Source organism: Paramacrobiotus metropolitanus, unplaced genomic scaffold (assembly GCF_019649055.1).
Source record: "Paramacrobiotus metropolitanus isolate TYO unplaced genomic scaffold, Prichtersi_v1.0 Parri_scaffold0000120, whole genome shotgun sequence".
In the NCBI taxonomy this organism is placed as follows: Eukaryota; Metazoa; Tardigrada; class Eutardigrada; order Parachela; family Macrobiotidae; genus Paramacrobiotus; species Paramacrobiotus metropolitanus.
This window is the reverse complement of record NW_026570340.1, coordinates 216,248-242,793: the sequence shown is the minus strand read 5'-3', so window position 1 is coordinate 242,793 and position 26,546 is coordinate 216,248. Positions and strand designations below refer to the sequence as shown.

The 26,546-nt window shown below is 49.9% G+C and overlaps 4 protein-coding genes and 1 long non-coding RNA gene across 10 annotated transcripts; 2 read left to right on the top strand and 3 right to left on the bottom strand.

The window, feature by feature from the left end:
• The first annotated feature begins 31 nt into the window (after positions 1 to 31).
• On the top strand, positions 32 to 7,438 carry LOC129598346 (zinc finger MIZ domain-containing protein 1-like). The gene is made up of 11 exons (XM_055496208.1): positions 32 to 1,034; positions 1,311 to 1,415; positions 2,208 to 2,692; positions 3,197 to 3,734; positions 4,285 to 5,203; positions 5,264 to 5,463; positions 5,669 to 5,845; positions 5,963 to 6,065; positions 6,124 to 6,358; positions 6,433 to 6,584; positions 6,772 to 7,438. The coding sequence occupies exons 1-11, from the start codon at positions 498 to 500 to the stop codon at positions 6,876 to 6,878; spliced, it is 3,558 nt and encodes a 1,185-aa protein (XP_055352183.1). The 5' UTR covers positions 32 to 497; the 3' UTR covers positions 6,879 to 7,438.
• A 93-nt stretch (positions 7,439 to 7,531) lies between these two features.
• Positions 7,532 to 9,560, bottom strand: LOC129598347 (transmembrane protein 50A-like). Its single transcript, XM_055496209.1, has 5 exons — positions 9,140 to 9,560; positions 8,675 to 8,787; positions 8,360 to 8,547; positions 8,228 to 8,285; positions 7,532 to 8,072 (listed from the first exon to the last, which is right to left on the bottom strand). The coding sequence occupies exons 1-5, from the start codon at positions 9,254 to 9,256 to the stop codon at positions 8,030 to 8,032; spliced, it is 519 nt and encodes a 172-aa protein (XP_055352184.1). The 5' UTR covers positions 9,257 to 9,560; the 3' UTR covers positions 7,532 to 8,029.
• Positions 9,561 to 11,982: 2,422 nt separating this feature from the next.
• LOC129598380 (enhancer of filamentation 1-like) lies at positions 11,983 to 23,306 on the top strand. 6 transcript variants are annotated; one of them, XM_055496256.1, is made up of 6 exons: positions 11,983 to 12,008; positions 12,112 to 12,438; positions 19,868 to 20,224; positions 20,458 to 20,551; positions 21,388 to 22,488; positions 22,600 to 23,306. In XM_055496256.1, exons 3-6 carry the CDS (start codon positions 19,868 to 19,870, stop codon positions 23,085 to 23,087), a joined length of 2,040 nt encoding a protein of 679 aa, XP_055352231.1. In that variant the 5' UTR covers positions 11,983 to 12,008; positions 12,112 to 12,438; the 3' UTR covers positions 23,088 to 23,306. The 6 variants fall into 6 exon arrangements, with proteins under 6 accessions (XP_055352231.1, XP_055352232.1, XP_055352230.1 ...); XM_055496258.1 differs by lacking the exons at positions 11,983 to 12,008; positions 12,112 to 12,438 and adding exons at positions 14,680 to 14,820; positions 15,719 to 15,818; XM_055496257.1 differs by lacking the exon at positions 11,983 to 12,008 and having other exon boundaries at positions 12,078 to 12,438.
• LOC129598383 (uncharacterized) lies at positions 12,832 to 13,130 on the bottom strand. The gene is made up of 3 exons (XR_008691687.1): positions 13,070 to 13,130; positions 12,916 to 12,984; positions 12,832 to 12,860 (listed from the first exon to the last, which is right to left on the bottom strand). It is a non-coding gene; the product is annotated as an uncharacterized LOC129598383 (long non-coding RNA).
• LOC129598381 (decapping and exoribonuclease protein-like) lies at positions 23,160 to 26,545 on the bottom strand. Its single transcript, XM_055496260.1, has 7 exons — positions 26,031 to 26,545; positions 25,833 to 25,912; positions 25,048 to 25,168; positions 24,462 to 24,707; positions 24,203 to 24,341; positions 23,772 to 23,866; positions 23,160 to 23,583 (listed from the first exon to the last, which is right to left on the bottom strand). Exons 1-7 carry the CDS (start codon positions 26,396 to 26,398, stop codon positions 23,466 to 23,468), a joined length of 1,167 nt encoding a protein of 388 aa, XP_055352235.1. The 5' UTR covers positions 26,399 to 26,545; the 3' UTR covers positions 23,160 to 23,465.
• Position 26,546: the final 1 nt, after the last annotated feature.

The window sequence follows — 26,546 nt, the reverse complement described above, 5'->3', positions numbered from 1 at the left end:
CAATTGACTGGCTGCAGAGTGCAGACAACTGGCCACGGACTCTGCAGGCAGACTTGAAAATTCACAATCAGTTCAAGAATTTTTTTCCACATCTTTTTTATTGTTTTGGTGCTTCCACTTTCCAGCTTCCGAATCTTGTTTGAACGTGTCATCCTGGATTTAGTTTCTAACTGGAATATAAATTTCTTTGCACCGTATTGAGAATTTGTTGGGATCGAGAGCGTGGTATTGAGGCTATTGCTGGCAGTGTTGCAGCCGTTTGAAGCAGCAGAAAAGCTGGGAGAACCAGAACCTTGAGTAATTGTGCGACACTGTTGGCGAACGGACGATGGATGCGCTTTGATCTGGGTTAAACCAAGCGCTGGCTACACATCTCCGCGGCGCAGAGACAGCCTGAATCGAGCGTTAAACAGAGCGTGTGGCCAGGTGCGAATCGAGCTCCTCAGTCATCACTCGTCGCAGCTTGAGTGGTGGCTGGTGAGTGAGTGTCCCAGTTTATGGCCAGCTCCAGCTACCGTGCGGGAGCAGGCCGAGTGGAGGAGAGCGCGACGTCTGATTCGGAGGAGGAGCAGCTGCCCGTGGAGCGCGGGCTCCGACAGGGAGGGCGCAGTCCGCGTCGTCGCGTGCAGCAGCGCCCCGTGGCCTTGCCGCGTCCGTCGCACTCGCGATCCAGTCCGCCGCTGCTGCCCGTGCCCCTGCGCCGTCCGGGGCCCTACCCCAAGCCGCAGCTGGCCCGTCGCAGCCACCAGCCCAGCGCCAGTGCCAGTGCCGGTGGGCGACGGAATGCGCATTCGGCGAGCCACTACAGTTCCCTCGTCCTCGCCGCCGCCTCGCAACAACATCACCACCCCGCCACCTCCGAGGACGAACCCGACCCCGACCTGGACCTGGACGGGGCCGACGCCAGCACGTCCGCCGCACTCTTCCACGATGCCCACTCCTCCTACGGCCAGCGCGCCCCGGCCCACTCCCAGGCCCCGGCCAGGATGTCAATGAACTCTTATTCGTCTTCCCCCGATCTCGCCAAAGTTTCAGTCAGTATTTCATTTTTGTTGAATATTTGGTTGAATTTTTTGCTTGAATATTGACTATTTTTGGTTGAATTTGTGCCTAATTATTGTCTGATAATTGTCTGTTTTTTGCTGAATTTTTTCAGAGTGATCGCCTGATAATATTATTGATAAATTCTTGTCCTGTCTTTTTGTAAGCTTCGGGATCTGATTGCAATTGTAATTAGCTTCGGGGTCTGATTGTAATTGTCTGATTGCTTGGGGGTCGCTGACACCTGACAGTGTTGCTGTTTGTTGCAGAAACTCGCCAACAAGTGCAGTGTGCAGCAGTTGCGCAAGATCCTCAGCCAGTACGAAGTGAAGGGAATGTCCAAGATGCGCAAGGAGACGCTCGTGCAGAACGGGGTGAGTGCCGTCTGTTCGCGCAGTTGCCTCCAGTATTAACTATCATAGTCAGTTGGTGCTCGTAAATGGGTTTTCCCCTGCGTTTTCCTTGAGATTCAACCCACCGCCGTTATACTGATTTGGGCTTTTTTCTAATTTGATCACGTTAATTATAAGTGGATAATTTTTTGCCGTTTCCTACTGGCTAATTATTGTACCTTCAGGGGTGGCTTTTTTTCTATTTTAATTCCAACCGGTTTTTGTATGTTATAATGAAAGGAAATGTTTTGTATCGAGACCGTTGAGAGCCGACAAAGCGTAGTCGGACTGTTTGTCGCTTCCGTGATGGCAATCTCGCTGGAGATGTTATCGCGGCGACGTCCGCCGTCTGACGAATGACCGTGCTTTCCATATTTTTTGTATCTGCACATTATTGCTTTTCCATATTTCTATTCGTTTATATTCGTTTTTTTTGTTATTCTTTACAGTTTTCTTCGTAGTCGTTCATATTGGTTTTTTTTTCGTCACGGCATTCGTATTCGTTTATATGGCAGTTTAATTTGTTTTTATTCGTAGTTGCATTCGAATTCGGTTGTATTAGTATTAGCATTAAGTCAATCGTATTCGGTTTATTGGTATTTTTCTTCGTATTATATTCGTGTTACATATAAAGTTGGTTCTGGTTCCGGTGATGAAATGATGATGATGAAATTAATGTTGAAATCGCAGTTTTTCATGGCGAATATCTCACTGATTTGCTTGACTGATCTTTCTTCCGTTGACGGTGTAAAAATGTTGTGTATATGCTTGCAGATGGAGGTGTACCGCAGTCTGGAGGACGCGGACCGGCGCCAGCTGGTGGAGGCGCTGAGCGACCCGACGGGGAAGGAGCGCGCCGTGTCCAGCACGGTCCCGGGCAACCCGGCGCCGCGGGGCTCCTCGCGGGGGCTGGCGGCGGGGCCGGGAGCGGGGCAGGGGCGCGGCAAGAAGCGCAAGGCGGTGGACGTGTGGACCAAGCCCCGCCAGCCGCACCGCTACGGCTACTTCCCCGAGGAGGACGACGAGGATGAGGAGGAGGAGGAGGAGGACGACGAGGCCGGCGAGGACGACACCAACACCAGCGACAGTCGGGCCACCTCCAGTCGCAACGGGGAGCCGGTGGGGGGTCCGGGCTCCAACAATCCCGGCAGCAGCTACGACAGCGAGGCCAACGACAGCACCTTCGTCCCCTCGGAGACCTCCGACGACTCCTCCGAGCACTCGGCCGAAATCATGCCGCCCTCCTTCCTCAATTCAGGGTATCGCCTCCTTTCTCTTAACCTTGAACAATCTGAATAAGTGTATTAACATGCCAGCAAAAACGAACTTGCTCCTAAGAGGGATACCTAGTAATTATTGCTTTCGTCTTCAAAAGTTTTCAGTTTGAATTTATTTGCATTCAGATTTTCGCAACTCGAACCAGCTACGCGTTAAAAAAATAAGTGACTATTCGTACGAAAATCAAGAAGGAATATTTCAGTTCGATACTAGTTTTTGTTTATTTGATTCAGTCTCGAGCTGAAAACAAACGAGAGATTTTCGAATCTCCATAAAACTATAAAAAAAAATTTAATTTCAAAAATATTGAAAAATGGATTTGATAATTAAAAGAGGAAAGATAGGAAGACACATTATATTACTTAATTTAACATTACTAAATATTATGGAAGACCCTATAAATAAAAGTACGACTTATTTCTTTGCATGCGTCATGTAGAAGATACTGCCCGCGTAAATTTGCCATTGAAGAGTTTTGCTTGCAGGAATCAGCAGTATCTCAGGCAGCAGCATCCGCACAACAGTCCCCGTCGACCCAAAGCCACGGCGAACGTGATGAGCGCCCCTTCCTCCTCGTCCGCCAACCCCGGCTCAAGCAATCCCCACCACCCCCCGCAACAGCAGCACCAGCCCTCCTCGCGGCCCCGCATCACCCTGACCCTGCCGAAATCGGTGATAACGGGCCAGCAGAGCCAGGGCCACGTCCGGGGCTCAACCTCTAGCGCGGCCTCGCCCGCCAGCGCCACCACCAACCCCATGTCCCTGGTCAGTCCGGCGTCGCCCTCCCCCTCGCCGGCCCAGCCGACCAGCTCCGGCACCGCCTCAGGGAACACGGCCTTCGTCTTCTCGCGCGGCAACGCCTTCCCGCTCAACCAGCCCATGCGCATCAACACCGGGACGCCGCCGATGTCCTCCGGCCACAGCACCATCCGCCCCTACGTGCCCCGAGGCAATCCAACGGCGGCGCCGCCCGCGGTGACCGCCCAGCAGTACTGGAATGTCTCCGGCAGCAACGCGCCACAGGTTAGTTCTTTTTAGCACCTGGAGATTATACTGTCATTTCAATTATACTTTATGTTACTGTACTTGTGAATTGTAATTGCAACAATTTCCATGCTACTGGAGCAAAATTAGAATTGCTGGACTTTTATTTTCATTGTGGTTAATTTAAATGGGCTTCCAGTTATACTCGTACAACGCCAATAACGCTAGTCGCTCCATTATTTTTGCGCCGACTTTTTCATAGGTTTCTTTTACTGTTGAGATATTCTGAAATTGAAATCTGCCTCAGCAGAATATCATTGCAGTCAGTGCAGTGTAGTAATCATGGGGAGCAGAATAATCGTTAGCAGTTGTGATAATTAATTAAAATAATCAGAATTATGAATGTGAACAACAAAGTTTTTGATCAGAGTTTTTAATTTATTATTTGTTCTAGTGAAATGATAATTAAATTGTAAGCCGCAGGGTACAGTAAAAAAAAGATTTGGTTTGAATTATGAATGCAGTAAAAGACAATAAAGTAAATGACGGTTAAAAGCAGAATAGTTATAAACTGAATGAACGATCGCAGGCGGCGACGGAGCAGCAGCGCAGCAAGCGCGTGCCCGACCCGCTGAGCAGCAGCTACGCGCCCATGTCCCCGTCGTCCTACGGCATCGGACCGCCCCTGGGCAGCAACCAGCGCTCCTACGCCCTCCCGCCGGCCAACCTCCCGGGCCCCTACACCCCCTCGGCGCAGTCGGCGGCCAGCAGTCGCAGCGGCTCGACGCGGCAGTACGCCGACTACCTGGACCAGTTCTCGCAGTACCTCCCCGACCAGCCGCAAGCCCCCGCGGCCGCCTCCCGCGTGCAGTCCACCGGCAACACCACCTCCACGCCGCACCTCTTCGGCGTGCCCATCATGAGCATGACGGACTACGCGGCCGTCAACCTGGACAACGGACAGCGCATGTACCCCTCCAGCAGCAACCAGCAGCGCGCCGCCGCCGTGGCTAACAACGCGGACTTTGATCTGTCGCAGTACCTGTCCATTCCCGGCTCTTCGGCGGCGTCGCCGCGGACGGCGCCCACCGGGGGCATGAGCGCCCCGCAGCGGCCGCGCTACGCCGCCGGCTACCAGTCGCCGTTGACGCGGGACCCCGGCAGGACCGTCATCCAGCCGGCGACCAGCGCGTACCCGCCGCCGCCGGTGCAGTCGACGCGGCTGGTGGCCAACCCCAACCAGCCGGGCCTGAACGCCAACAGCATCATGGCCAACAACCCCTTCGCCGGGGTCTTCGCCGCCACGGCCGCCGAGCGCAGCGACCGTCTGGAGGAGAAAGTGATCACCGGGCCCAGCGGCGCCCCGCATGAGCTGCGCTTCGGCGTGCTGAAGCCCAGCTTCCAGGCCAAGCCGTTCAGCATGGACAACGGCGGCAGTCACGGCAAGGTGATCAAGCCGCCCGTCTTCCACCAGACGCTGGCAGACGTGACGCCGCCGTTGAGCATTCGTAAGTGGATCGGTTCTTTGCGGTGGCGGTGTTGTTAAGAAGGAGTTGTGTTATGCACAGGCCGCGATCCCTCGCTGACGTCGCGCGGCGTGTACCGCGAGATCATCACCACCTTCTTCTTCGACCACACCAAGACCGTCAACAACGACCAGCACATGGTGCTCATGCGCTTCTGCCAGGAGGGCCTGCAACGGCCCTACCACGAGACCCACCCGGACAATCTCAAACTCATGCTCAACGGCAAGACACTCGTCGAACCGGTATGTTTTCCAGGCGTATACTTTTGATCAGGTTCTCGGATATGAGCGTTTCCCTTTCTCTTATGCTTAGTGTACATCAGTATTTGTAAAACATTTACATGATGTTCTTTTTTATTCTCCGATAGTTGCTTTCTTCTGTTTCCAGATACCGTAGTAAACTGAACTGTGGCATTAATTAATAGTTGGTGTTTTTCTTGTTGCGCAGAGTGTGGTGGACTTTAGCAACCGCATGAAGAAGAAGAAGAACACGGTGTACAGCCAGCCGATCGAGGTGCCGCTGTCGATGATCGCCGGCCAGAACGTGGTGCTGGTGCGCTGGACGGAGGACAGCGGCCAGAATCTGGGCCCGGGCGGCCAGCAGCTGCCCGACGAGCCGCCCAAGGTCAGCGCGCTGTAGGGATCATTTATTACCGTTAGAAGTTATACATTTTTGTGCAATTATCAGTTTATCACCACAATGATATATACGAGTACATTAAAAACAAGGATAACTGTACAGGACTACTGGTTGCTGGTGGAGTACGCGCGGCGCAAGACGATGGAGGAGATCCTGGGCCTGGTGCAGGCGCAGCGGGTCAGCCTGACCGACACGGTCTTCAAGCGTGAGTTGGCACTCTGTTTCTTTGATTTGGACAGTTTATCAGGTATATGTGCGTGCAGTGTACCAGACGCTGTCGGGCTCGGACGACGACATCGTAACGGACTCGCAGAAGATCAGTCTGCACTGTCCGGCCTCGCGGCTCCGTCTCGGGCTGCCGGTGCGCGGCCGCCACTGCGACCACGTGGACTGCTTCGACGCCAACAGCTTCCTGTTCATGAACAAGGCGCAGAAGGCGCGCTGGACCTGTCCCAAGTGCAACAAGCCCGTCCACTTTGACGAGATCGTCGTCGACGAGTAGGCCGCTCTCTTTGTGCTGTTCTTAGCTTATTCTTTGAACAGGATCTGAGGAAGGCCTCGCGCTCTTACAGGTTCCTGCAGCGCCTGCTGGACGCCTTCCCCAACAGCGAGAGCATCGAGGCGACACTGGACAAGGAGCAGATCGTCGTGCGCGAGGCCTCCAAGCCCGCCGAGCACGACTCCAGCGAGATGGGCAGCGCCTCAGCCTCCTCCTCCGGATCCCGTAAGTTGGCCCAATCATTTTTATTACAGGCTCATTTCTTCGTTTCCTCTAATGGGCTCGATTATCATGACTTTTTTAATATTTTCTCAATTATTATTCATTTTTAATATGGGCCCGGATATTATTGTCGCTCAGTTGTTGTTGGTGTTTATTATTAATTTTGTCAACTGCAACGGTTGTGCTGCAGGTCCGTCGACGGCCAACGGCGCTTCCGCCTCGTCCTCTTCAGGCGGCGGATCATCCAGCCGCAGCGCCGCCGCCAAAGCCGCCGTGGAGATCATCACGCTGGACTGATCGCAGCCGCGCTGTTGACCAAACGCCCGCGTGGATCGTCTCGTCTCGGCGTTTTGCAGGATCTTGGCCGTTTGTTTCATGTTGTACTAACCGACTGCACTGCACACTCGCGTCGACTGCTGCTGCGTCGTGTGCTCCCCGCTCGGGCGCGGACGGGCGTTCCTTGTGATACAGGTCTGCTTGTGACTGCGCCCCACAGGCAGGTAGGCCCATGTCGGCGCCGTCCCTGGCCGCGCCGGGGCACAGTCAGTTCAGCAGTGGCGCGCCACCGACTTGTTGTTTTTTTAATCAGTTAATGGCCCAATGCAGAATCTGCTTGTGGCGTTGGCCGACTCTTCTGTTTTGTTCCCAAATGTTTTTATCATAGCTAATAGCATTCATTTTCTGTAATTAACGACGCTCTTGAATCTTGATATTATTATGTTTCATCAGGGTCTGGTTACTGACATGCGCAGTGGAAATTCTGCATTATAACGTACAGGTTTGCTCAGTAGGCGCTGCTAGTGAACAGTGATGGAGCCTTTTCTGAAATGCACGAAATTAAAGCCAACTAATTTTGACTAATTCACCTACGAATTACGATTAGGCCTTACGCATTTTTGTGAGCGTCATCAAGGCAGAGATGGGTTAATCCCAAACGATGCATTTTCAACTTCCTCAGGACTTGTCATTTTTATTCGAAATGTTAAAATCAGAGAATTTGAACGAATACGAGTATCGTTGATAAGGAATCGTGTGATTTTACTGCCAGAATTAATATGTTATTGTTTACAAGAAGAAAAATCGAAGAAAGACTGCGTGAAAGTGACAGCAGCATAAAAAGAGAAAAATGACGGTGAGATCAGCATTATTGTCGAGGGCGAATGAACAAGCAATTGCCGATGAAGGGAAGGAAGGACACATCATCGTTCATGTAGACGCGTATCGGTTAAACGCGAGCGCAACAACCCGCTGACAGCGACAACACGGACATGTCCCTCACTGATAAGATAAACAAACACAAACACGCAAATTACACTCCAAGGACGCCTTGTCAGTGCACCACTGCACAGTGCAGAAACGCAGGAGAATATAATATCGATCGCGCGGCTGCCGACAAATATGCCACTGCCATCCGCGTGCAAAGTGCTAACCGGAAGGACATTTAGGATTCAGAAGGACTCTTCCACACGGCCGAATTTAAAAACAATGGCGCTACAAACAAACCCAACAGACATGACGGTTTGTTTTGGCTGCGTTGTTGAAAAGAAGAAGAGAACATGTGACAAGCAAGAATAGGAAGATAATCAATCGATAAATTAGGATAAAAAATGAGAAAGATGGCGCTTAGTGGTTAAGCTTGTGCTTACCCGAGGAAAATGAGGATGTTCTGGAGGAAGAGCGCCACGCCCGGCCACACCTTGTCGTCTGTGCAAGAGGAAAAGAGTCAATCAATCATTTAAAGACCATGTTGGTGAGAGCGACGCTGTGTTGGTGCTTACGGTGCGGCGAGGCGGTGCTGGCGGAGACGTAGTCCTGGAAGAGGATCCAGGCGGAGGCGATGAGGGCGGAGAAGGCCAGGATGAAGCCCAGGAAGAGCCAGACGCGGGCGCCGCGCTGCCCCAGGCAGCCCTCGCTGTAGCCGCCAGAAGCGCCGGCCGACACCTGCCCGTTGGACACCGCGTTGATCCTAGTCAAACACACAGACATTCCGCATTCTGCTCGGTAATGGATTGAATTGCATCTGCTTAGCAATTAATGCTGAATATCCAACTGTGAACTACGCATCCATCGCAGGATACAGGAGCATCACCTACATGATGAAGGCCAGTGTGGAGATGACGCCGCAGACGTGGTAGGCGTGGTGGAACTGCTCCTCGCGCGGGAACATGACGATCACGTCCATCATGCACCACCACCCGCCCATGAACTAGAGTAGCCCAGCAAATAAACGCCAGCCATTAGTATTACACGACAACTCAGCAAGAAGCATTAACCGGCCGTCTTCAAACTACTGACTACAGTACGACTACGCTGTTAAGGGCTATGACACAACAACATACCCAGGCAGCTACTTTCAATTCCCAAACCACAACAAGGTGACAACATCAACAACAACAAACAAACACACTTGCAAACACATCCCTTGCAACTCCAACTGCCCTCCAACTGCACCCTGGCCCTCCATCACTTCGTTACAACACCTTATACCACGAGAATACGCTATTGGCTGTTTCCTCGATCCCGAGACAGGGAAAGAGGAAAACACAGCACTGACTCACCAGGATGCCCGCGAGGGCCGCGGCCAGCACGTTGCGGCGCTCCGTCAGCTCGAAGAGGCCGCCGCCAGTGCGCAGCGACTCCTTCATGTTGCTCATCACTTCCCCCATGCTGCCCATGCTAACTGCCAAGTAGAAACACCTCCTCACGCTGATCAATACGCGGAATCGCGGGCCACAACGCAACACAGCCTAATCACACGCTGAGCTCCAGCACAGCACCTCCACACCAAAATAATTATGAAAATAACGACAACAAATCGCGCAACTCAAGCTGCCTGCTTCTTTCAACAAGACTGCTCCTCACCCTCCCACCTGCAAACTTATTCACTGACTAATTCAACACCACAGGAACATCAGTTCACACAAGGAAATGTTCCGCAACTCAAACAGTTGTTTATCAACCCAAAACTGCTCATAAACACTAAGGTTGTCCCGAATTCAGCAGATCTCGCTATGGTACGGTTGCTCAAACATGGCTGTATGCCCACATATACAGATACGCGAAGCCACTGCGAAGTTGCTGTATCAAATTCGCTAAAACAGTTCCTGTTGCAAGTTTCAAACAGATGCGAGTAAACGTCTCTCAAACTGCAAACATGCTTCCTGCACGCACGCCGCACAGACTGCCATCTCTGTGTTTTGGCGTGTACGGATTACCAAGACGTCAACCTTGTCACGGTTGGCCTGCCATTTTCCCATTAATCTGAATCAGCACCCGTTTGCGGTTGCCTGAACGGTGGGTCAAGTTGCGGCATTGACAGCCCGTTTGAAAGTGCTCGATCAACAACAGACAACAAAACTTGAGTTTTTCGGAAATTTTTAAAGTTTGTCGTGTAACGTGTTGCGGATCTTAGCTGGTTTCGCCATCGACATTGCTAGGTTAACCAGCGCCAAAGGCTGGCTACCGCTTTCGCCCAAGTCACGCGCTACGGCTGAGCAGCTTTCGGCAGCCACCGCTGGCGGTCGCACGCGAGACACGACCAGTCGATACGGATTTTTTTCCGCCGCAGCGCGGACTCCCACAGGAACTCCTCGGGATCATCAACAGGAATAACTATATCAGCACTCAGTACCAATACAATGCAATAGTTCCGTTACTCAGTCTGATTAACCACATGAGCCTAATGCAAACACAATAGAAAAGTAAGTTCGAACGTGCTGCATGGAGCCATTCGTACAAAAGTGCATATACCGGTATCAGCCGCTACCAGTGCTGACGCTAATAAGCCCAGCTGTATATAGGCACGCTTGTTACCGGTGCCACGGCAGAGCCGTGGTACCGTCCGGCGGAGTGGTAGTTTGGTGTCGGCTGATATTAGGAGAAGTGCAGCACGTTACGTGCTGCACATTCTCTAGCTAGTGGTAATAGCTATGGTAATTTCTCGGAGACCCCTACGTGAGACGTACTGCACAGTGCAGCACGTGACGTGCTGACGGTACTGCACGTTTCACGGCTCAGCATCCAAGTTATTTTTTTGCATTTCCAGTAAAATTGTTTTAAAATTTTATCTAAATTATTCAGAAATCGGAATGACAGCCAATTAGACAGTATTATCAACAAAAAGAGACGGTCATGATTTGCATGAATTCGACGCCGGTAGTGTAGATGCTGCGTTTCCTCGCCGGATTTTGACGCTGATTCGTTGATGTTGAGGCAGATACGTGTTCGCTCCAATGCATGAGTTTATAGCTAAGGTTGATAGTGACTTGATATACAATAAATAACGGTAATAATGAAGAACAATTTGAAATAGCCAACGTCATCAACGCCGGAAGCCCCGCTAAAATTGTATTTCACTGTCAATGGATTTGTTTTATTATGCCAGGTGACATGTGACTGATGTGAGTACCATGATACACATTGGAAACCTACTTTGGTTATAAGGCTTGCTCTACTTCGGTCTTGTCGGATTTTTTCTTTTACCGATAGCAATTGACAGTAAATTTAACTAAATTGCATAATTCCACCGGTACTTTACTTTGCAGCACGCCGGCGAAACTGTCCCAGATCGTGATGTTTTCTCTGATCAACGTAACCTTACTGTAAAGACTAACGGAGAAGTTGGTAAACAGTATTATTTTACCAGTACAGTATATAAAATTTGAGTACGTTGTGCACTTCATGCAGTGGATCGATATTTTCACAAGTTACGCATTTATGTAATTCATCATTGTGATTAATGCGATTTTGTACAGTTTAGTCCATCCCCGTGGCGGACAGCCTACAGACAGGCTTAAAGAGCAGACAATATAAGCAAACGGCGACGGACCGTCGGCCAGTTCATCCACGGACGCAGAAAGCCGGTTAATTACATTTTATACATCATCAACTGTCCTCCGGGTAGTAGAGCTTCTTGAGCGCGCGGTACTTGCGCAGCATGTACAGCGCCTCGATCTCCTTGACGACGAAGTGGCCGCGCTGCAGCAGCTGCTCGATCTGCTGCGGATCTGAGACGTCGCGGTTCTTGAGGAAGGCCTTCTTCAGGCGCGAGTGGAAGAAGTCCGCGCCCGCCGGGTACTCCTTACCCATGTGTAGTACAGCTGCAACACACACCCGCTATTTCACCCATTCACATCAAGCATCACACATCACAATGTCTGCTGACTGCTATCGTGCATTCGCAATACCGACAAACAGTACAAACAGTACCGTGCAGTAGAGTTTATCCCAAAAACAAGTCCACATAATTACGATGAATTCAATTACTATACTTGTACCAACCAGCGAAAAGCCATCACTTCCGGTGGCTTCGCAATGCTGCGTACAGCATCACCGCCCACAGACGGCATCTGCAAGTGACAGCTTTTCCACGTACTGTATCGTGTACACACTACACAGTCACCGAGTCACGAAATAAGTAAAATACAGGTGAGCTCATGATCTCGATTCTCCTTACTTTTAACGCGACTTTTAATCCTTTTTTGCAATAAACTTAACCCTTAGTTTTTTCCTGTACTGTACCTGCTTGTAGAGCTGGATGACCCGGGAACGCAGCGGGTTGGCAGTGGTGCAGACCGACATGGCTACAGCCTGTCGCATCACATCTCCACGCGTCCTCAGTGCGACTCCTCACTCGCGACAAGACAAGGAATTCTTCCCACTTGTCACTTGTGGCGACGACTGCTGTGCTGCGCGTTGCCCCCACCAGTCACCTCGTTCCTCGAGGATCCTCGCAAAGCAGTGCACGATATTCCAGGCGCAGTCCTGCCACCTGCAAGAGACGACGGCGTAAAATGGCTGCATTCACACAGCGTCCCAGGCTTCCAAATGGCAGCGTCACTGGCAACAGCTGATACATGTAAGCACATCACATGCGTGACAAGTTAGTACGGTCTGTACGGATAAGTCAGGTGATCCAGCGCAACAGTTACCTTTTCATATAAATCCTGTTAACAAATTGGGAAATGATTGTAATTAATCTGATCAACGTGGAATTCGGATAAAATTCAGATGCTCAACAGCAAAAACTAGAAACGGGGAAAAGCTCATGCCAGTAAATCATAAATGCAAAGATATGGAGTAAATAGACTGGTCACCGCAACCTACGGGCGGTTGCGTTGAACACCAGCTGACTCCGTCGCTCAGCTCAGTCAGCTGACTGGTGAATGTAGCGAGCGTGCTCCGGTACTGTAGGAACCACGTATAGTCGTATACGTAGGAAGCGGGCTTTCATTCGGGAATTTTCATTGGAGGAGACTTCCCGTGCCTCGCATGGCAGGCCTGTCGCTAGCTGCATGTACTTGTAATTTTCTTATTATTACATAATTGTACTGACCGTCTCTCGTCCATCCATCCAGTTTTATTTTGCTTTTAAGATAAACCATATATCCACCGGAAATCACTCCTAATTTCGAGAAATGGGCCGGGCGTTAATAACTTAATGGTGCTTACTGCTTACTGATACACTAATAAAGTACATACATTTTTACCTCCGGTATAATGATAGGTCATGCAGATTTATTTTTCGTTTACGGTTTTCCAGTGTTTGTGTGTCGAACGGTGTAAAAAGCGAGTAGTAATGGAGATGCAATTGAGTGACCGCGCGTGCATTTTTATCAGATACACAGTACATTTCTCTTATATTTTCGTTCGGCAAGTGCCTGTTCTGCATATACACTTTACTGGCTTTAGTAATTCTACAGTGCATTGGTCTCCGCTATCAGCTTCCCTTCCGTTTAATTTTCGCTTGATAAAGGGCTGTCCGAAAACGAAGACTGCATCGAGCTGCGGCAGATCCCCGCAGTTGCCTTGGTAATTCAACTTCTGCAGCCTGCCGGGCCGAAGCCGAGTATAGGGACGAAATGAATGGCAAATAATATGGTAGCCAGTGTAGCGGCGCGCATATGAATTGTATCTGGGCGCCGTCCGTGAAGCATGTCTGCTTTTACACTGCGCGATAAGGCCTGCAGTCCCTGCAACAACGAGGTCGTGTTGGGGCAAGTAAAATCACTCTGGCTGCTGTAAATGCTAAATTTAATGCTGCTGCCGAACGAATGCAACTCAACCGTGGAGCTGCATGAAAATTACATTCATTCCACTGCACTCCATTTCCGCTCTGTCTACATTCTACGCAGAACGGTCATAAACAAATTTCTTCTTCTCTGCAACAGTAAATCGTAAATGTGTTTCTGATATCCAGCAGGCGAATTGCTGATTTTCTGTCTTCCGGTGGAGATGAGCGTTGTGGATTTACACGCAGCATCTGCAATTTAGCCATTTATTCAGATAATATGATTTCCGGTGGCTAGCGTTTACCGCTGGCCGTTAGCAAGTTGGAATCCACGTGTCGCAGGTTGATCGGTGTCCGATTTTAATAGCGAAAGCTGCCGATATCTGCGTCGGAGGGCGTTTACCACTTTACAGCGGTCGTGTTGTGGCTGTCTTGAATCTTGATTGCAAATGCATGTATAGAAAGCACGGAATGATGGCCATGTGCTGGCGGTGCACATGTACAATGTCATGTATTCCGCTGTTCTGTTTCCTATGTTTGCCGTCTCACGAGAGTGGACGGTTGGCAAGTACACCTGATAAGCCAGCACACTTTGCTTCGCTTTCGCAGTTGTTAAAATAGACTGCACAGTGCACGGGCAGCACAGCATGTGCGACGTTGTTAACGTTAGCTAGTCTAGCGCAGGCAGCCATTCGCTTGAATAATTCACTTCTTTCCGCGACTGCACAATCACTCGCCTCGCTTTACTTTCCACTTCCCATCAGCGTCCTCTAGTCCTCTAGCTAGATATCCAGTTAATGTTAACGCCGTCGATTAATTGACAATTTCACCCGTCACAACAATATCAGGGAGCTGTACATGTGTTTTATACGGGAGTGCTCATGTTCCCACACTGTTTAGCTGCTGGGAACGGCGATACTCTGAAGTACATTAAACGGCGTACAGCTGGTGCGAATCGAGTGCCTGCTTGTTCTGCTTGATCCTTGGAGTGAGATCATTGTTTTCTACATCAGTTATATTGGGATTTATAATATTGCCGAGGGATTAACTAATAATTGGCATATGCGTTATGCTGGATGGGTAGCCGCACTAGCCGCAGCTGATCCGGTGGTGTCTAATTTGTCGCGGCATGCGCAGGCGATGACCGTTGGGCTGGCCATGGGCTTGGGCCGCCGGCAACGGGAAGGCGAATTGCAAGGATTAACATTACGCTCCACGGGCGATAATTGCGTAAGTGCAGCTTGTAGCATAATGCAGTATTCTCGTCGGTTGTGCACATTTACTGCCGTTTCCTCGGGATCGGATCAGCCGATTATGATTAAGCTGGTGGATTATATTTATTCGGACCGGTTATTCCAACGGTTGTTGTTGTTGGCGCGGGCAGACAAACAGCCAAATCACCAACCGATGACGTGTTTATTTATCCAACTTGCAACTGGCCGCCACAGAACGTGCTGTTGCCAGTAATTGTTGACTTACATTGTATGCGAGTCATGACATTACGCTTACAATTCTACGAAAGGCATATATATTAACATAAAATAAATCTAAAAGAATAAAATCGGAAATAAAAGTGTCAGGCATGTAATGACAGTAGGTAGTTCGCTGCACAGTCGCTGCAAATGATGAGTGCATAATGTGCATTAATTTGATCAGGCCGGCTTCGGCTAATTAAACGGCACTGGTTTGCGGTTAACATAATTATATATAGAAGTATGCGCTTTCGGTGGTTGCGTGTTATTACGATTGCTAATTAAATACGGAATGGACGCAGGCTATGCATTCACCACATTGCATCACCAATGTGTTATTCTCACGAAATGCCCGAAAGCAAGATGGACGCACGCCGTTTGGCGAGTTTGCCCGTGCTTTACCGGTGAATTATGACGGCGGGTCGGGGCTGTAATTTATGACCTGCGCGGCGTTTGGTGTGATGATCTCCATGCCGAAGCTTTTAACTGTATACGGCGCACGTGATCATGAGCGGCTGGTCAGAACAGAAGAGAAACATTTAATATCGGCTAATATACGTTACAGTCTTATTATGGGCGGGAACGCTTATACGAAAAAGCTGTGATTTTCACCGGTGATTAATATATTATTAATCATTTTTCCTTGTGATCGACAGTGTGCGGCGGGGTCAATTCCACAGCGGCGGATGTGGAAATTAATTGCAGTTGTGCCGATGTTGTGACTGCGGAGAGGCATTTTGTGGCTTATGTGCTAATGTACGCCAGCTAGGCTAGGCGCATTAGTGCCGGAAACGGTTTGACACTGACCGGTGCATGATCATGATCACGAGCGGGATACGTATATCAGTTTGCCAAGTGAAGGAAATGGGCCGCACTGTCCTGAACCGGGCCGCAAATTCCTAAACGGGCCGTGCTGGGCATCGTCTGTGCTAGATTTATTACAGTACCCTACCAGCTTTGCCGGCTGCTCGCGGACTATATTATGCTGTTCTTGGGAATTGCGTGCTTATATGTGTGCACTAATATTTATATAATGCATGTTCTTCGCAGCAAGAAATTTGGTAATATTCTGGCTGCTGAGTCGCTGACTAGTAGGACAAGAACGGAATGCCGATAAGGATAATTTATCAGGCAGCTTGTTGCGCTGATTTTTCCCGGGCTAATCTTGTCAGCTGCAGCGCCGGTGCGCCAGCGATAAGGCCCACTAATGGCGAACACAACAGTCATCATATGCAATTTATTAGCCAGCAGTCTGTGTAAAGTTTAAACCTGCGTGGTTGTTTGCACGCCCAGTTTAGATAATGTATAAACGTTAAGGTTGGGTGCCCCGTATTCTCGATCTGATAAGCGGCAATCCGGGGCCGCTTATCAGAGAATTCAAAGCATGAGACTATGAGTAATTTAATTACCTTCAAGATTCGTTCAAATGCTGTAATATATAATCTCTTATAATGATTAATCAATTAACTAGCTGCAGTATTTCACGCCTATTAATGCGTGTGTGATACTCGTATATCCCCGGCAATCGCAGCGTGAGTGCAATGGTGCTCGCACCGGAAGTGGACGATTCGTCGCTCACAGCCTCACGCTCGCAGGCGACATGACAAGTACAACACAGGCGTTGATCTAATTGGGCTGCACACGCCCAAATTAAGCTGGCTCAACTGACCATCACGTCATTCCTGCAACAGCAGAATATTATTACCAGTCGCAGTTTTCCTAACCGAGCGCTGGGTATGGCAACTTCCCTGGCAATCGGCACGAGTTTGATTGGAAAATGGGTAAACAGATGCGAGGGAAAATTAATTCGTGTCAGTTGAACGTCGTTCCCGGCTTGTCAAACAGCTGACCTGCACATTTGCCCATGTTGACGTCTGTGTATACATATGTGTACATGTCGCTGTGTAATGGGTTTCTTTTGCACTCGCATGTACAGATAAACCTGCGTTTTATTCTCGCCGCTGTCCACAATCGGTAAAAGTGTATATTTTTGCCGGTTATTTGGTGCTGCGTTAAGCAAATATTCATTCTCTTGAATAAGCAGAATCCATTAGACAGGTCTGCGTGTACTGTACATGTGTGCATCTCCATTTTTAGAGTGGCAAATATATTATGATATATGTATATGCCGTTTTGTTGCGCGCTATTTATATTTGTGCCGTGTTGATTGTGGGCGCAGCAAGTGAAGACTTGAGAACGTTGTTTAAAACGGCCGTGTGGCATGTGTGCACTGTGGAGTGTTGAATTTTGCATGTAACGAGCAGTCGGAGTACGCTGACAAGTGCACCTCCACAAACGTGTAATTCACTCTTATTTGAGTAATTATTAGCACAGCATACACTACTCCGTAGTGTGTTATGTTATGTAGGAAAAACGCGGTTAAAAGCGTCTACTACATATATAATTGTGTAATTGCGCGGGTCAGCTAGAGACTGATGTTATAAATAGCTAGTTTTGTTTGCTTTGCTGGAGAGTGGAGAGAAAGGCCAAAAGAATTCATATCTGGACCTGCTGAATACATTTGTATCTGTAATGTGGAGCAGGCAGCGCATTCTTTCCCTTGTCATGCGCATTGACGAGTATTTGTCCGGCTGTCCCGTTGTGTTGTGTGGCTGTACATGTGCATGAGCGGTGTGAACCGGTGGACGGTGTGTTTGCCTAACAGTAAGCGGGGCTTTATTATACACGCCGCTGCTTTCAACGCAATTCAATACATGTACAGTATATTTATATACGGGCAGCGTGTATCTGTATGCAGGGATATATATGCCGGCAATGAGCTGTATTGCAAAGGCCAGCTGATTGCCTTTGTTCAGACAAGCTGATTGAGGAATTTCTTTGCCAGAGCAATTAGTTGTTGAGCGTGGCGCCAGCGTTCCAAACCGGGAAAGGGAGAAGGGAAAAGTGAGCGCGTTGCGGCGATTGTCATTAATATATCAGCTGACTGCGAAATGCGATGCGAACGTGGGAAAGGGGCGGGCGCGAGTTAGCGGTGGACTGAGGATTATTCAGCGCAGCATGAGCAGGCGGTGCAAGGGGATTTATCCGCTCCCGATCAGTGATCAGTCCGGATCCCATTCCGGGCCGGCATATTTCGCTTTCTCCCTTTCCAGTGCCAGCGCCAGCGCCCGGCTGTCTGTTCTGCTTGTGCGGCCACTTGTTGGCTGCAGAATGCAGAACGCAGATAAATGCGCTCGCAGCGAGGTTGCTCAGTAATCCCGGTCTGCTTAAAGCCTTAAACGGTCATCGTTAGATTAAATTGCCGGTTAAGGTTATTAGCTATAGGCGGGTGTTTAAGTTGAACGCGGTAGCGCATGGATCGGATAGATGCATGTTGTGACTGCTGCTGCACTAGTTTATATACGTACTGTACCGTATATATTCTCAGCTTGCAGTCAGGCTAGCTAAACCGGGATATACAAGTATATCTGTATAAAATTTTATATACTGCACTGAAGAAGTGGAAAGATAGAGATGTGGATAAGTGACTGCGCTTAACTGGGCGCATATATACGAGTATATATGCAGGAGAGAGCATCACGCAGCGAAAGAGCATTCAATCCAATCTGCAGCTAATTACCTCCTTCGTGCAAAGCGCCGCCGCGTCTAGATCCCTTTCAGTTTCATCCTTTTGTAAAGAAAGTACAGTACGATACTGCGGCAGCCGGCGCTGATCATAGCGTGCTGCGAGGGGAACACGCATCGTTAACGTTCCAGTTGAGATTATAGTCAAGACAAGGACAAGCCGGCGTGACTGTGATTGCACTTCATTGCAGCTACAGCTAAACGACTCCGTGCAGGCTTCTTTTCCCTTCTTTGTCTGCTCTTCTCTTGCTGCCGGGAGTCTACTGTGTTTTATGTAAATTAAAGAAAATTCACGCTGCTGCTTGAAGGCTGTCCGGCTGTCGCATCCGGCGACAAATGGGCCATACTGTTAACGCGACTGACCACAGCCGTTGCGCATGCGTGGAATAAAGGTCAAACGTCCATGACGTAATTAATCTTTTTATGCAGACTGGCAGAGCGCCTTGACCGTTATACGCCAACCAACAAGGACAGTTAGTTACAATCACGACATTAAGGTCACTTGCTTGACCATCCTGTCGTGTTGCTGTTTTCTTATTTAATAACTGCGCAGACATTATCCGTACTTCTACGTCGTACGACGATACGAGAAGAGTAGTAATTAAAATAAAATAATCATTATCTATATGTCAATATGGAGCGTGTCGCTGCATAGAATACCGACCAGTCCGATTTATGGGTGCTGTAAGTACAGTACGTAATTCAGGAAGACACAATTCAGGCTGCTGGCAGACACTGCTCTAGACATCGTGGCAGCGGATTCGCGATCGGACGTCGGTGCAATGAGACGAGTGAATATAATATCTGCCACCTGTTTCATTGCGTATGCAGCTGTACATGGTGGGATCGAAATGACATCATCATCGAACATCCATTACATTATTTACACACACACTTCGCTCCCCACAACGGTGTTGTTCTCATCTATTATACGTACAGTATATCCGCATAATTACCGTGCAATACAACTTTTTTTCATATCAGTTTTTAGCGTGAATTCCTTCGAGTATTTTTCAATCGCCAGTCGAGTGCCGCATATATCTGTACATCACATTATTGTTTATACGGTACATTTAATTAGGATGTACAAGAACGCTAGACCATGAGATGAAAACAGCGGCTGTGCACTTATCCCTGGAATACTGATACAGTACTGATTAGGGCGTAGTTAAAAGAAAATGCACTGTGCGTCTGTACATGGTATTGTTGTTGCTGAGCAGATGAGCGGCGGAATGGTGCTGCACGAGAAGGCGACACCGTGGCAGCGGCCCTCTGCGAGCCACGGGAAAGCGGCACCAGAAGTGCCGGCGGGGACGCCGCCGCAGCCACAGCTGCAGTTGGCGGAGGCGCTGTTCGACAACGAGCCGGAGCATCCCTGGGAGCTGCGCTTCCGTGCCGGCGACGTGCTGGAGGTGCGCCAACTGCAGCCGGCCGGACTGGAGGGCTGGTGGCTCTGCCGGCACCGTGAACTCCGCGCCGGCGCCGACCGGGACACGGACGGCAGTCCGCAGCAAGGCCTGGCGCCCAACAACCGCCTCAGGCTCCTCCCCCACGCCAAGACACCCGCATCCTCCGCGGTACATTCACTGACTCCCGCTTTACGTTTACTCGCATTTCTACGCAGTCATATATATACAATCGTATAAATCAAACTATATATGTATCTGCATTAAAGGCGCAATTAGAAAAGCCATTAAACCGCCTTTCGCCGCGGTGACCGGCTAATATTTGCTCCCATTAACCCACTGCAATTCCCTAAAAAAAGGACTACTCCAATTACATTTAATCTTAATGTGTGTTTTGGTTGTAGACGAAGGGGAGCAAACCAAGCGGCGCGGATTACGACGTCCCGCGGCCGGCGCTGACGGAGAAGAAGCGCGCCAGTCACGGTAAAGGCAGCAGCGGTGAGTGCCGGCATATTACTGTACTACCGTAATCAGCGACTCTTTACATTCCGCGCCCAGCGGGACGCCGGCCTGTACACAGCAAAATAACCGGCGCTGTCGGAATCCGACACAAAATAACCGCTCCTAATAATCTCTCTTTCAAGCCACATTTTCTCAGCGCCCCGCAGTTTCTCTGCGAAAAACGGCGTAAATGCCGGAAAAATGAAACTGCCGAGTGAAATGAGCCGCTCGACCGTGTCGCTCACTCGGCATATACAGTATATCCGGCTTATTAATTAACTAGCCGGTGCGCTCTCTCTTTCGGCATCTGTCACGCCTAACCTCATTTTTTGCCGTTTTTCTTGTGAAACAAACCACATGTTTGACGTGCCGGACAGCGGCGTGATTTGTGGTCTGCGTGACCAACGACTGGTTGTCACTGAAACGACTGACATCCTAATAACACGCGCCGCAGTTGAGACAAGACACATTTTATTCCCCTTCTCCCCGACACACCGCGCATCCCCTTAGACATGCCGGCGCGCGTAATAAGGCGCATCATTTGGTGCACCAGTATTTTCTCGACAGGACATTGACTTCCCAAAAAATGCACCGCATTTCATTTTATTTATTCTCTTTTCTTGTCATTAACTATTAAGTTTTATCATTTTATTTACTACAATTTTAGCTGTTCTTTCTTAGCAATTTTAAGTAATAAACCGAATTTCTTAGTTGATTTATTCATAATTCTCTTTTGTATTTTAATATTATTTGTTTATTAACAGTTTATTTTATTTGCTTAAATTAGTTAGAGGTAAATTTATTATTTTATTTATATGTCTTCATTTACACAGACACCGGCGCCGACTACGACCAGCCGCGGCCGGTAGCCTTTGCGCCCGACAGCCCGCCCTCGCTGCGGCCCCTGCGCACCTCGGCCTTCTACCCGGCTAGCTACATCCCGCCGGCGCCGTCGACGGCCTCGGCGGGCAGCAGCAGCGGCAGCAGTCGCTACAGCATCCTGACCTCCTCCGACCTCCCGTCCTCCGCGTCCCCCTCCGACCGCGGCCGCAGCAGCGCCGAGCCGCTGTCCTCGCCCTCGGACTACGCCCCCCTGGCCCACGGCCCCGCCCTCCTCTCCAAAGAGGGCGACTACGACTACGTGGACTACATCGACGCCGACAGCGCCGAGGTGGAGGTCGAAGAGCACTACGCGCGCCTGCCGCGGCGCCACCCCCCGCGGGCGGTGGCCAGCACGAAGCCGGCGGCGGCCAAGAAGCGCGAGTCCTTCATCAAGAGCGCGCGGGTGTACGACGTCCTGCCCAAGCAGTTCCGGCCGGTGTCCTTCGTCGAGGACACCGCCGCGCCGCGTCCCACCTCCGAGGTCCACGTGACCCCGGACACGCTCCCGATCTACGAAGCGCTGAACGTGACGAAGCAGGCGGCCATCCGGCGCATCAGCTTCATGCAGAGCCAAGTTCAAACCGAACTGTCGCGCCTCTTCAGCTTCGTGGCCGCGCCCCAGTGGCGGCAGGTGCGGCAGTTGGCGCAGCGCCTACCGGAAGTCAAAGTGTGCTGCGAGTACTTGATCACGCACTTGAACGGGCTGATCCGCTTCGTGCTGCAAGCGCTGCAGACTCTCCTGGCGGCGTCGCGCGCGCAGCCGGGGTTGGAGGAGAAACTGCGCGGACTGATCGACGCGGTGTACCGCGGGTGCGCCAGCATCCGGGAGGCGCTGGCCGGGATGGCCGGCGTGCAGTGGACGGCCGGGGAGACGGCCGTGCACTGTCTGCAGCGCATCGTCGACGCCGGACAGATCCTGGCGGAGGATGTGCGCAAGATGACGGCCTTCGTGCTGGGCAACGCGCAGCTCATCTTCTCCGACACGGAGGAGCTCAAACTGCAGCTGCGACCGCTGCCGAGAGTGCCCAGCAAGGGCCTCCTCGATCAAGAAGGTAACCAACAGATACAAACATATTATTTGATTTTTTTCTGATTTTTTTTCAGTTTTTTCTACAATTTTTTCCAATTTTTTCTGAGTTTAATTGTTCGCGTAAATTGTGCAGAGGCGAGCGTGGTGGCGGACAACGAGTACGAAGACGTGGACTACGGGAACGTGTCCATGCCGGTAGTCCCGCGGTCGCCCGCCCTGGAGCGGCGCATCCTCAACTCGTACATCGCGGAGGTCAACGAGGAGGTGGCGGCCGTCTCCGCGCTCATCAGCGCCTTCACGGCGCGCATGTTCGCCGAGCGCACCGTCACCTCGCTGGACACCATCACCCAGGCCGAGCAGATCGCCGGCCACGCCGCCAAACTGGCGCGCTTGACGGACTCCTTGAACCGCAACCTGACGTCGGCCGCGACGGAGCCGCTGCGGCGCAAACTGGCCAAGACCGGCAGCTACATCACCACGGCCTGCAAGCGCTTCCACCTGGAGCTGAAGGGCGCCACCAACGCGCCCGACCAGCGGCACTTCAACAACGTCAAGGCCTCGCTGGACTACTTGAGCGAGTTGTGCCTCTTCCTCAAGAACTCCACCGAAACCGAGGTGTAGCCGTTACACCCTTCCTTCAACGGGATATAATGCAATTTTGTGATTAACTGGTCTCTCGTGCCACTGCGAAAATTAACGGTCTTCCAAATGTTTTATATGCCAATTTCGAAATTTGTACCTTTTCACTTAGTGACATGATTGTACCAAATAATTCTGTATTCTGCCTTACAAAACAAAGGTCACAGCCTTGGATAAAACGGTAAAATTAAAATCTGCGATAAAAAATGGAAAAATGTTCGCTGCTTTCACACTAAACATCACATGCAAAATACTACAAATCCGGGTTAAAAACAGACTCTCGTCCAGAGGCACAGAAAGAGATTGGTAGACAACAGAGAACAAGGACATACGTGAGAATGTAGTGCAGTGGCTTCACAATCAGCGCGGCCGCTTCTCGAGGTACCAGTCGGGAATGAACTGCCACTGCGAGTGCGCCGGCCACTTCTCGGCCGTTACGCGGTCCCAGCCCGGGTTCCACTCGAACTTGTACACCGCGCTATCGAATTGCCAAACACACACATTAAGAACATATAAAATAAAGGAAGAAACATCATCAAAAACGGAATAAAGTACGTCATATTTTAAGGGATAACAAGACAAAATTAGTTGCAGACAAAATAAATGCTGAGATTTTAGGCTAACAGACAGGTAATTCTGCAAGTATACAAGTAGATCGTCACTTACTGGCGGTAGTCCTCCGTGACGCTGCGCTTGACCAACCGCAAGAAGCCGTCGAGGAAGTTGAGACAGATCCCACCCGACCAACTATTCCCGTACTCCTACACGAATACACGAACCATCAATAACAGTAGAAGTATCAACAATTTCCGTCTGAACTGTCTACTGTTGATGATAATAATCAATATGTTGCAGCAAAACGTCTGCGGAAATGTCAGAATTGTGCTATCGAAAGGAAAGGAATTAGCTGTGGAAATTGTTCAGTTATTATGCTCAAGTTCATATGTTTTGCGCTTTAATCATTCAGTACTGTATTCTTCGAAAGAATCTTAAAGAAACTGAAGGCAGATGCTCTCGTAGATATAAGAATCAAAAGAAAACGTGTATTCGGACAAACCGGGAATAAATATCAGGATTAGGAAGCTGATATTACTGACCTTGGCCAGTTTGGAGATTCTCGCGACGGGCATCTCCTCGGTGGAGACGCAGTTGCCGGCGTCGTCGCGGTAGCCGATGAGGACGGTGGGCACGCCGGAGACGAAGCTCTGCGCCCAGATCTTGCACATCTTGTGGTTACTAACAACACCAACACACCCAATCAAACCACCGCCAAAATTCGCGAGAATAGGGCAAACGCAGAAAAAGCAGCTGACGAAGACGGAAGTATTTGAAGAAACCAACAACAACTGTGCGTACTAGTGGGACTGCCACTGGCGCTGCGTGTCGGGCCGGCGCGCCGTCTTCAGCTCGACGTAGCAGCGCGGCGGGGGCGCGTCTTTCTTCAAGGGATCCAGGCAGTCCATCTCGGCGCCAAAGAGGAGCCCCGTGGCGCCCACCTGCCCCTTGAGCACCGCGTGGAAGCCGTGGAAGTTGTTGACGGGCTCCTCGAAGGCCGCCTTGTCGTCCGCCGGGTGCGTCATGTACTGCTCGAACTTGTAGCCCCTGCCAAGCACCAACATGCCTCAAACATCCACGTCAGGACTGTCCAGTTCGTAGCACAAGAACAACAACTGATTTCAATCAGCCCATTTGTTCAAGTTAAATCCCTACAAATTTTATTTATACACTATTATACAATACGTATCAATTTATTAGCCCGCAGAATTCTTTTTAATTACTATGGATAATACACTCACAGAAATAATTATATTTTTGAAATCGCACCCAAATTATAGATTCTCCCAGCAGAAATTTCGAAAAATTAATTACCGGGATAGCGCCGGAATAGACAGAACAGCCGATGAATAACATGCTGAGTCATTGCCAACCACTGACGACTTACCAGTAGATGAAGTGCGCCTGCTTCTCGTCGACTATCTCCTTGTCGGCGGCCTTGCTGGCCGTGTCGAAGTGCGAGAGATAGATGACGCCGTCGATGCGGCACGCGCAGATGATCCAGCCAGCTGTATGCACATAATTATACGATAATTATACGAATACAGTACAACACTTCAATAACCTAATCAAATCTACATGCTAATTAAACTGCATGTGCTGGTGTGATTACATTCCCTCCTACACACAGCACTTCGTTTAATCAGAAAGGAAAGAACTGAAAATGTCTGTTAAGTCCATTTGTTTTCGCGAATTCAGCAGGAGAAAACGTAAAATTCTGGGGGTAAAATGAACAACGTTTGTGCATAGTTCTAGCTGTATCAAAGTGATTCTTAATTTAACACGATATAATTTTTTATTTCACCAATACGGCTACAGTCAAATCAAAAACAGTCCGTATGGCAGCAATTGATTTGTGGATTCGTTTCACAAAAACCTTTTGTGGAATTAGATTTTATACAAAACCTGCGTGTTCAACCGCAAATTTATAGAAAATCCTTCGCTTTTATTTAAAAAAACAATTTTATTTATTTTACCAATTGCAAACATTTAATTTTAAAGAATTGTGGATTTAATTTCCAAAGGATTCATCAGAAATTGATTTGAAAGATCATGGACTGAATTACCAACAAAATCTACGGATCCAGTTTCGAAAAGAAAACTTTACGGACTCAACTGCAATAAAGTCCTACGGAATGCATTATTTAAAAATTTTTACGGAACGATACTTACTGCAGAATTTGGCGGATTCGTAGGGCGTGGACATGACGGTGTGGAGGTGGCCGCGCCAGCAGACCACGTCCGTCTGCGCCCTGCAGCACAAACACCGTGAAAACAGAACAACGCACACTGCTACTTCTGTGACGATGACACCGACTCAAAAGTCAAAACGCACAGCCAATCAAACACAAACAGCCCAAGATGACGTACTTGTACTGCAGGAAGTCGGCGGGGTGCTTGATGATCCATTGCAGGAGGTGGTTGAGGTGGTCGCGCTGCGCGGGATCGCGGGGTTCCTGGCGACTGACGAAGGAGCGGAAGCCCTTGTCCAGCGGCAGCGACAGGCCCTTCACCACTGCCTGCCCCGCTCCGCGCCGCTGCAGCGTCGGCAGGCCGCTGCGGTCGTCGTGGAACTGGCGCTGGTAGGGGTCCGTCGCCGGCCACGGCCCCGTCAGCGTGAAGGCGCCGATCTCCACGGGCTGCGCGATCGAGCAGCTCGCGCCTTGGAAGTCGCCCAGCTGCATCGCCAGCCCGCTCAACTTCTCCACGGCGCATTCCTTGTCGGCGAGCGCTGCCATCCTGACACCGCTACCTCTTTCAATCGAGCACGATAATCTGCACCAGAAGAGCCACTACAATCTGCCAAAATAATTATTCCCCACTCAGTTCCGCGATAAACTCAAACCTGGAGAAAAATAAACCGCAGACGACTGATTTTCCAAACTT

Bases quoted from the DNA above. Each gene is read 5' to 3' on its own strand.
- LOC129598346 (XM_055496208.1), top strand. From the start codon at position 498: ATGGCCAGCTCCAGCTACCGTGCGGGAGCAGGCCGAGTGGAGGAGAGC. The intron at 5,846-5,962 runs GTCAGCGCGCTG...ATAACTGTACAG, and splicing joins TGCCCGACGAGCCGCCCAAG to GACTACTGGTTGCTGGTGGA. The intron at 6,359-6,432 runs GTAGGCCGCTCT...GCGCTCTTACAG, and splicing joins GACGAGATCGTCGTCGACGA to GTTCCTGCAGCGCCTGCTGG.
- LOC129598347 (XM_055496209.1), bottom strand. From the start codon at position 9,256: ATGGGCAGCATGGGGGAAGTGATGAGCAACATGAAGGAGTCGCTGCGC. The intron at 8,548-8,674 runs GTAGGTGATGCT...GTGTTTGACTAG, and splicing joins TCCACACTGGCCTTCATCAT to GATCAACGCGGTGTCCAACG. The intron at 8,073-8,227 runs GTAAGCACAAGC...GTTTGTTTGTAG, and splicing joins AACATCCTCATTTTCCTCGG to CGCCATTGTTTTTAAATTCG.
- LOC129598380 (XM_055496254.1), top strand. From the start codon at position 19,430: ATGAGACGAGTGAATATAATATCTGCCACCTGTTTCATTGCGTATGCA. The intron at 20,225-20,457 runs GTACATTCACTG...TTTTGGTTGTAG, and splicing joins AGACACCCGCATCCTCCGCG to ACGAAGGGGAGCAAACCAAG. The intron at 22,489-22,599 runs GTAACCAACAGA...TAAATTGTGCAG, and splicing joins GGGCCTCCTCGATCAAGAAG to AGGCGAGCGTGGTGGCGGAC.
- LOC129598381 (XM_055496260.1), bottom strand. From the start codon at position 26,398: ATGGCAGCGCTCGCCGACAAGGAATGCGCCGTGGAGAAGTTGAGCGGG. The intron at 25,913-26,030 runs GTACGTCATCTT...TTTGTGCTGCAG, and splicing joins GCCGACTTCCTGCAGTACAA to GGCGCAGACGGACGTGGTCT. The intron at 23,867-24,202 runs GTCAGTAATATC...GTATTCGTGTAG, and splicing joins GAATCTCCAAACTGGCCAAG to GAGTACGGGAATAGTTGGTC.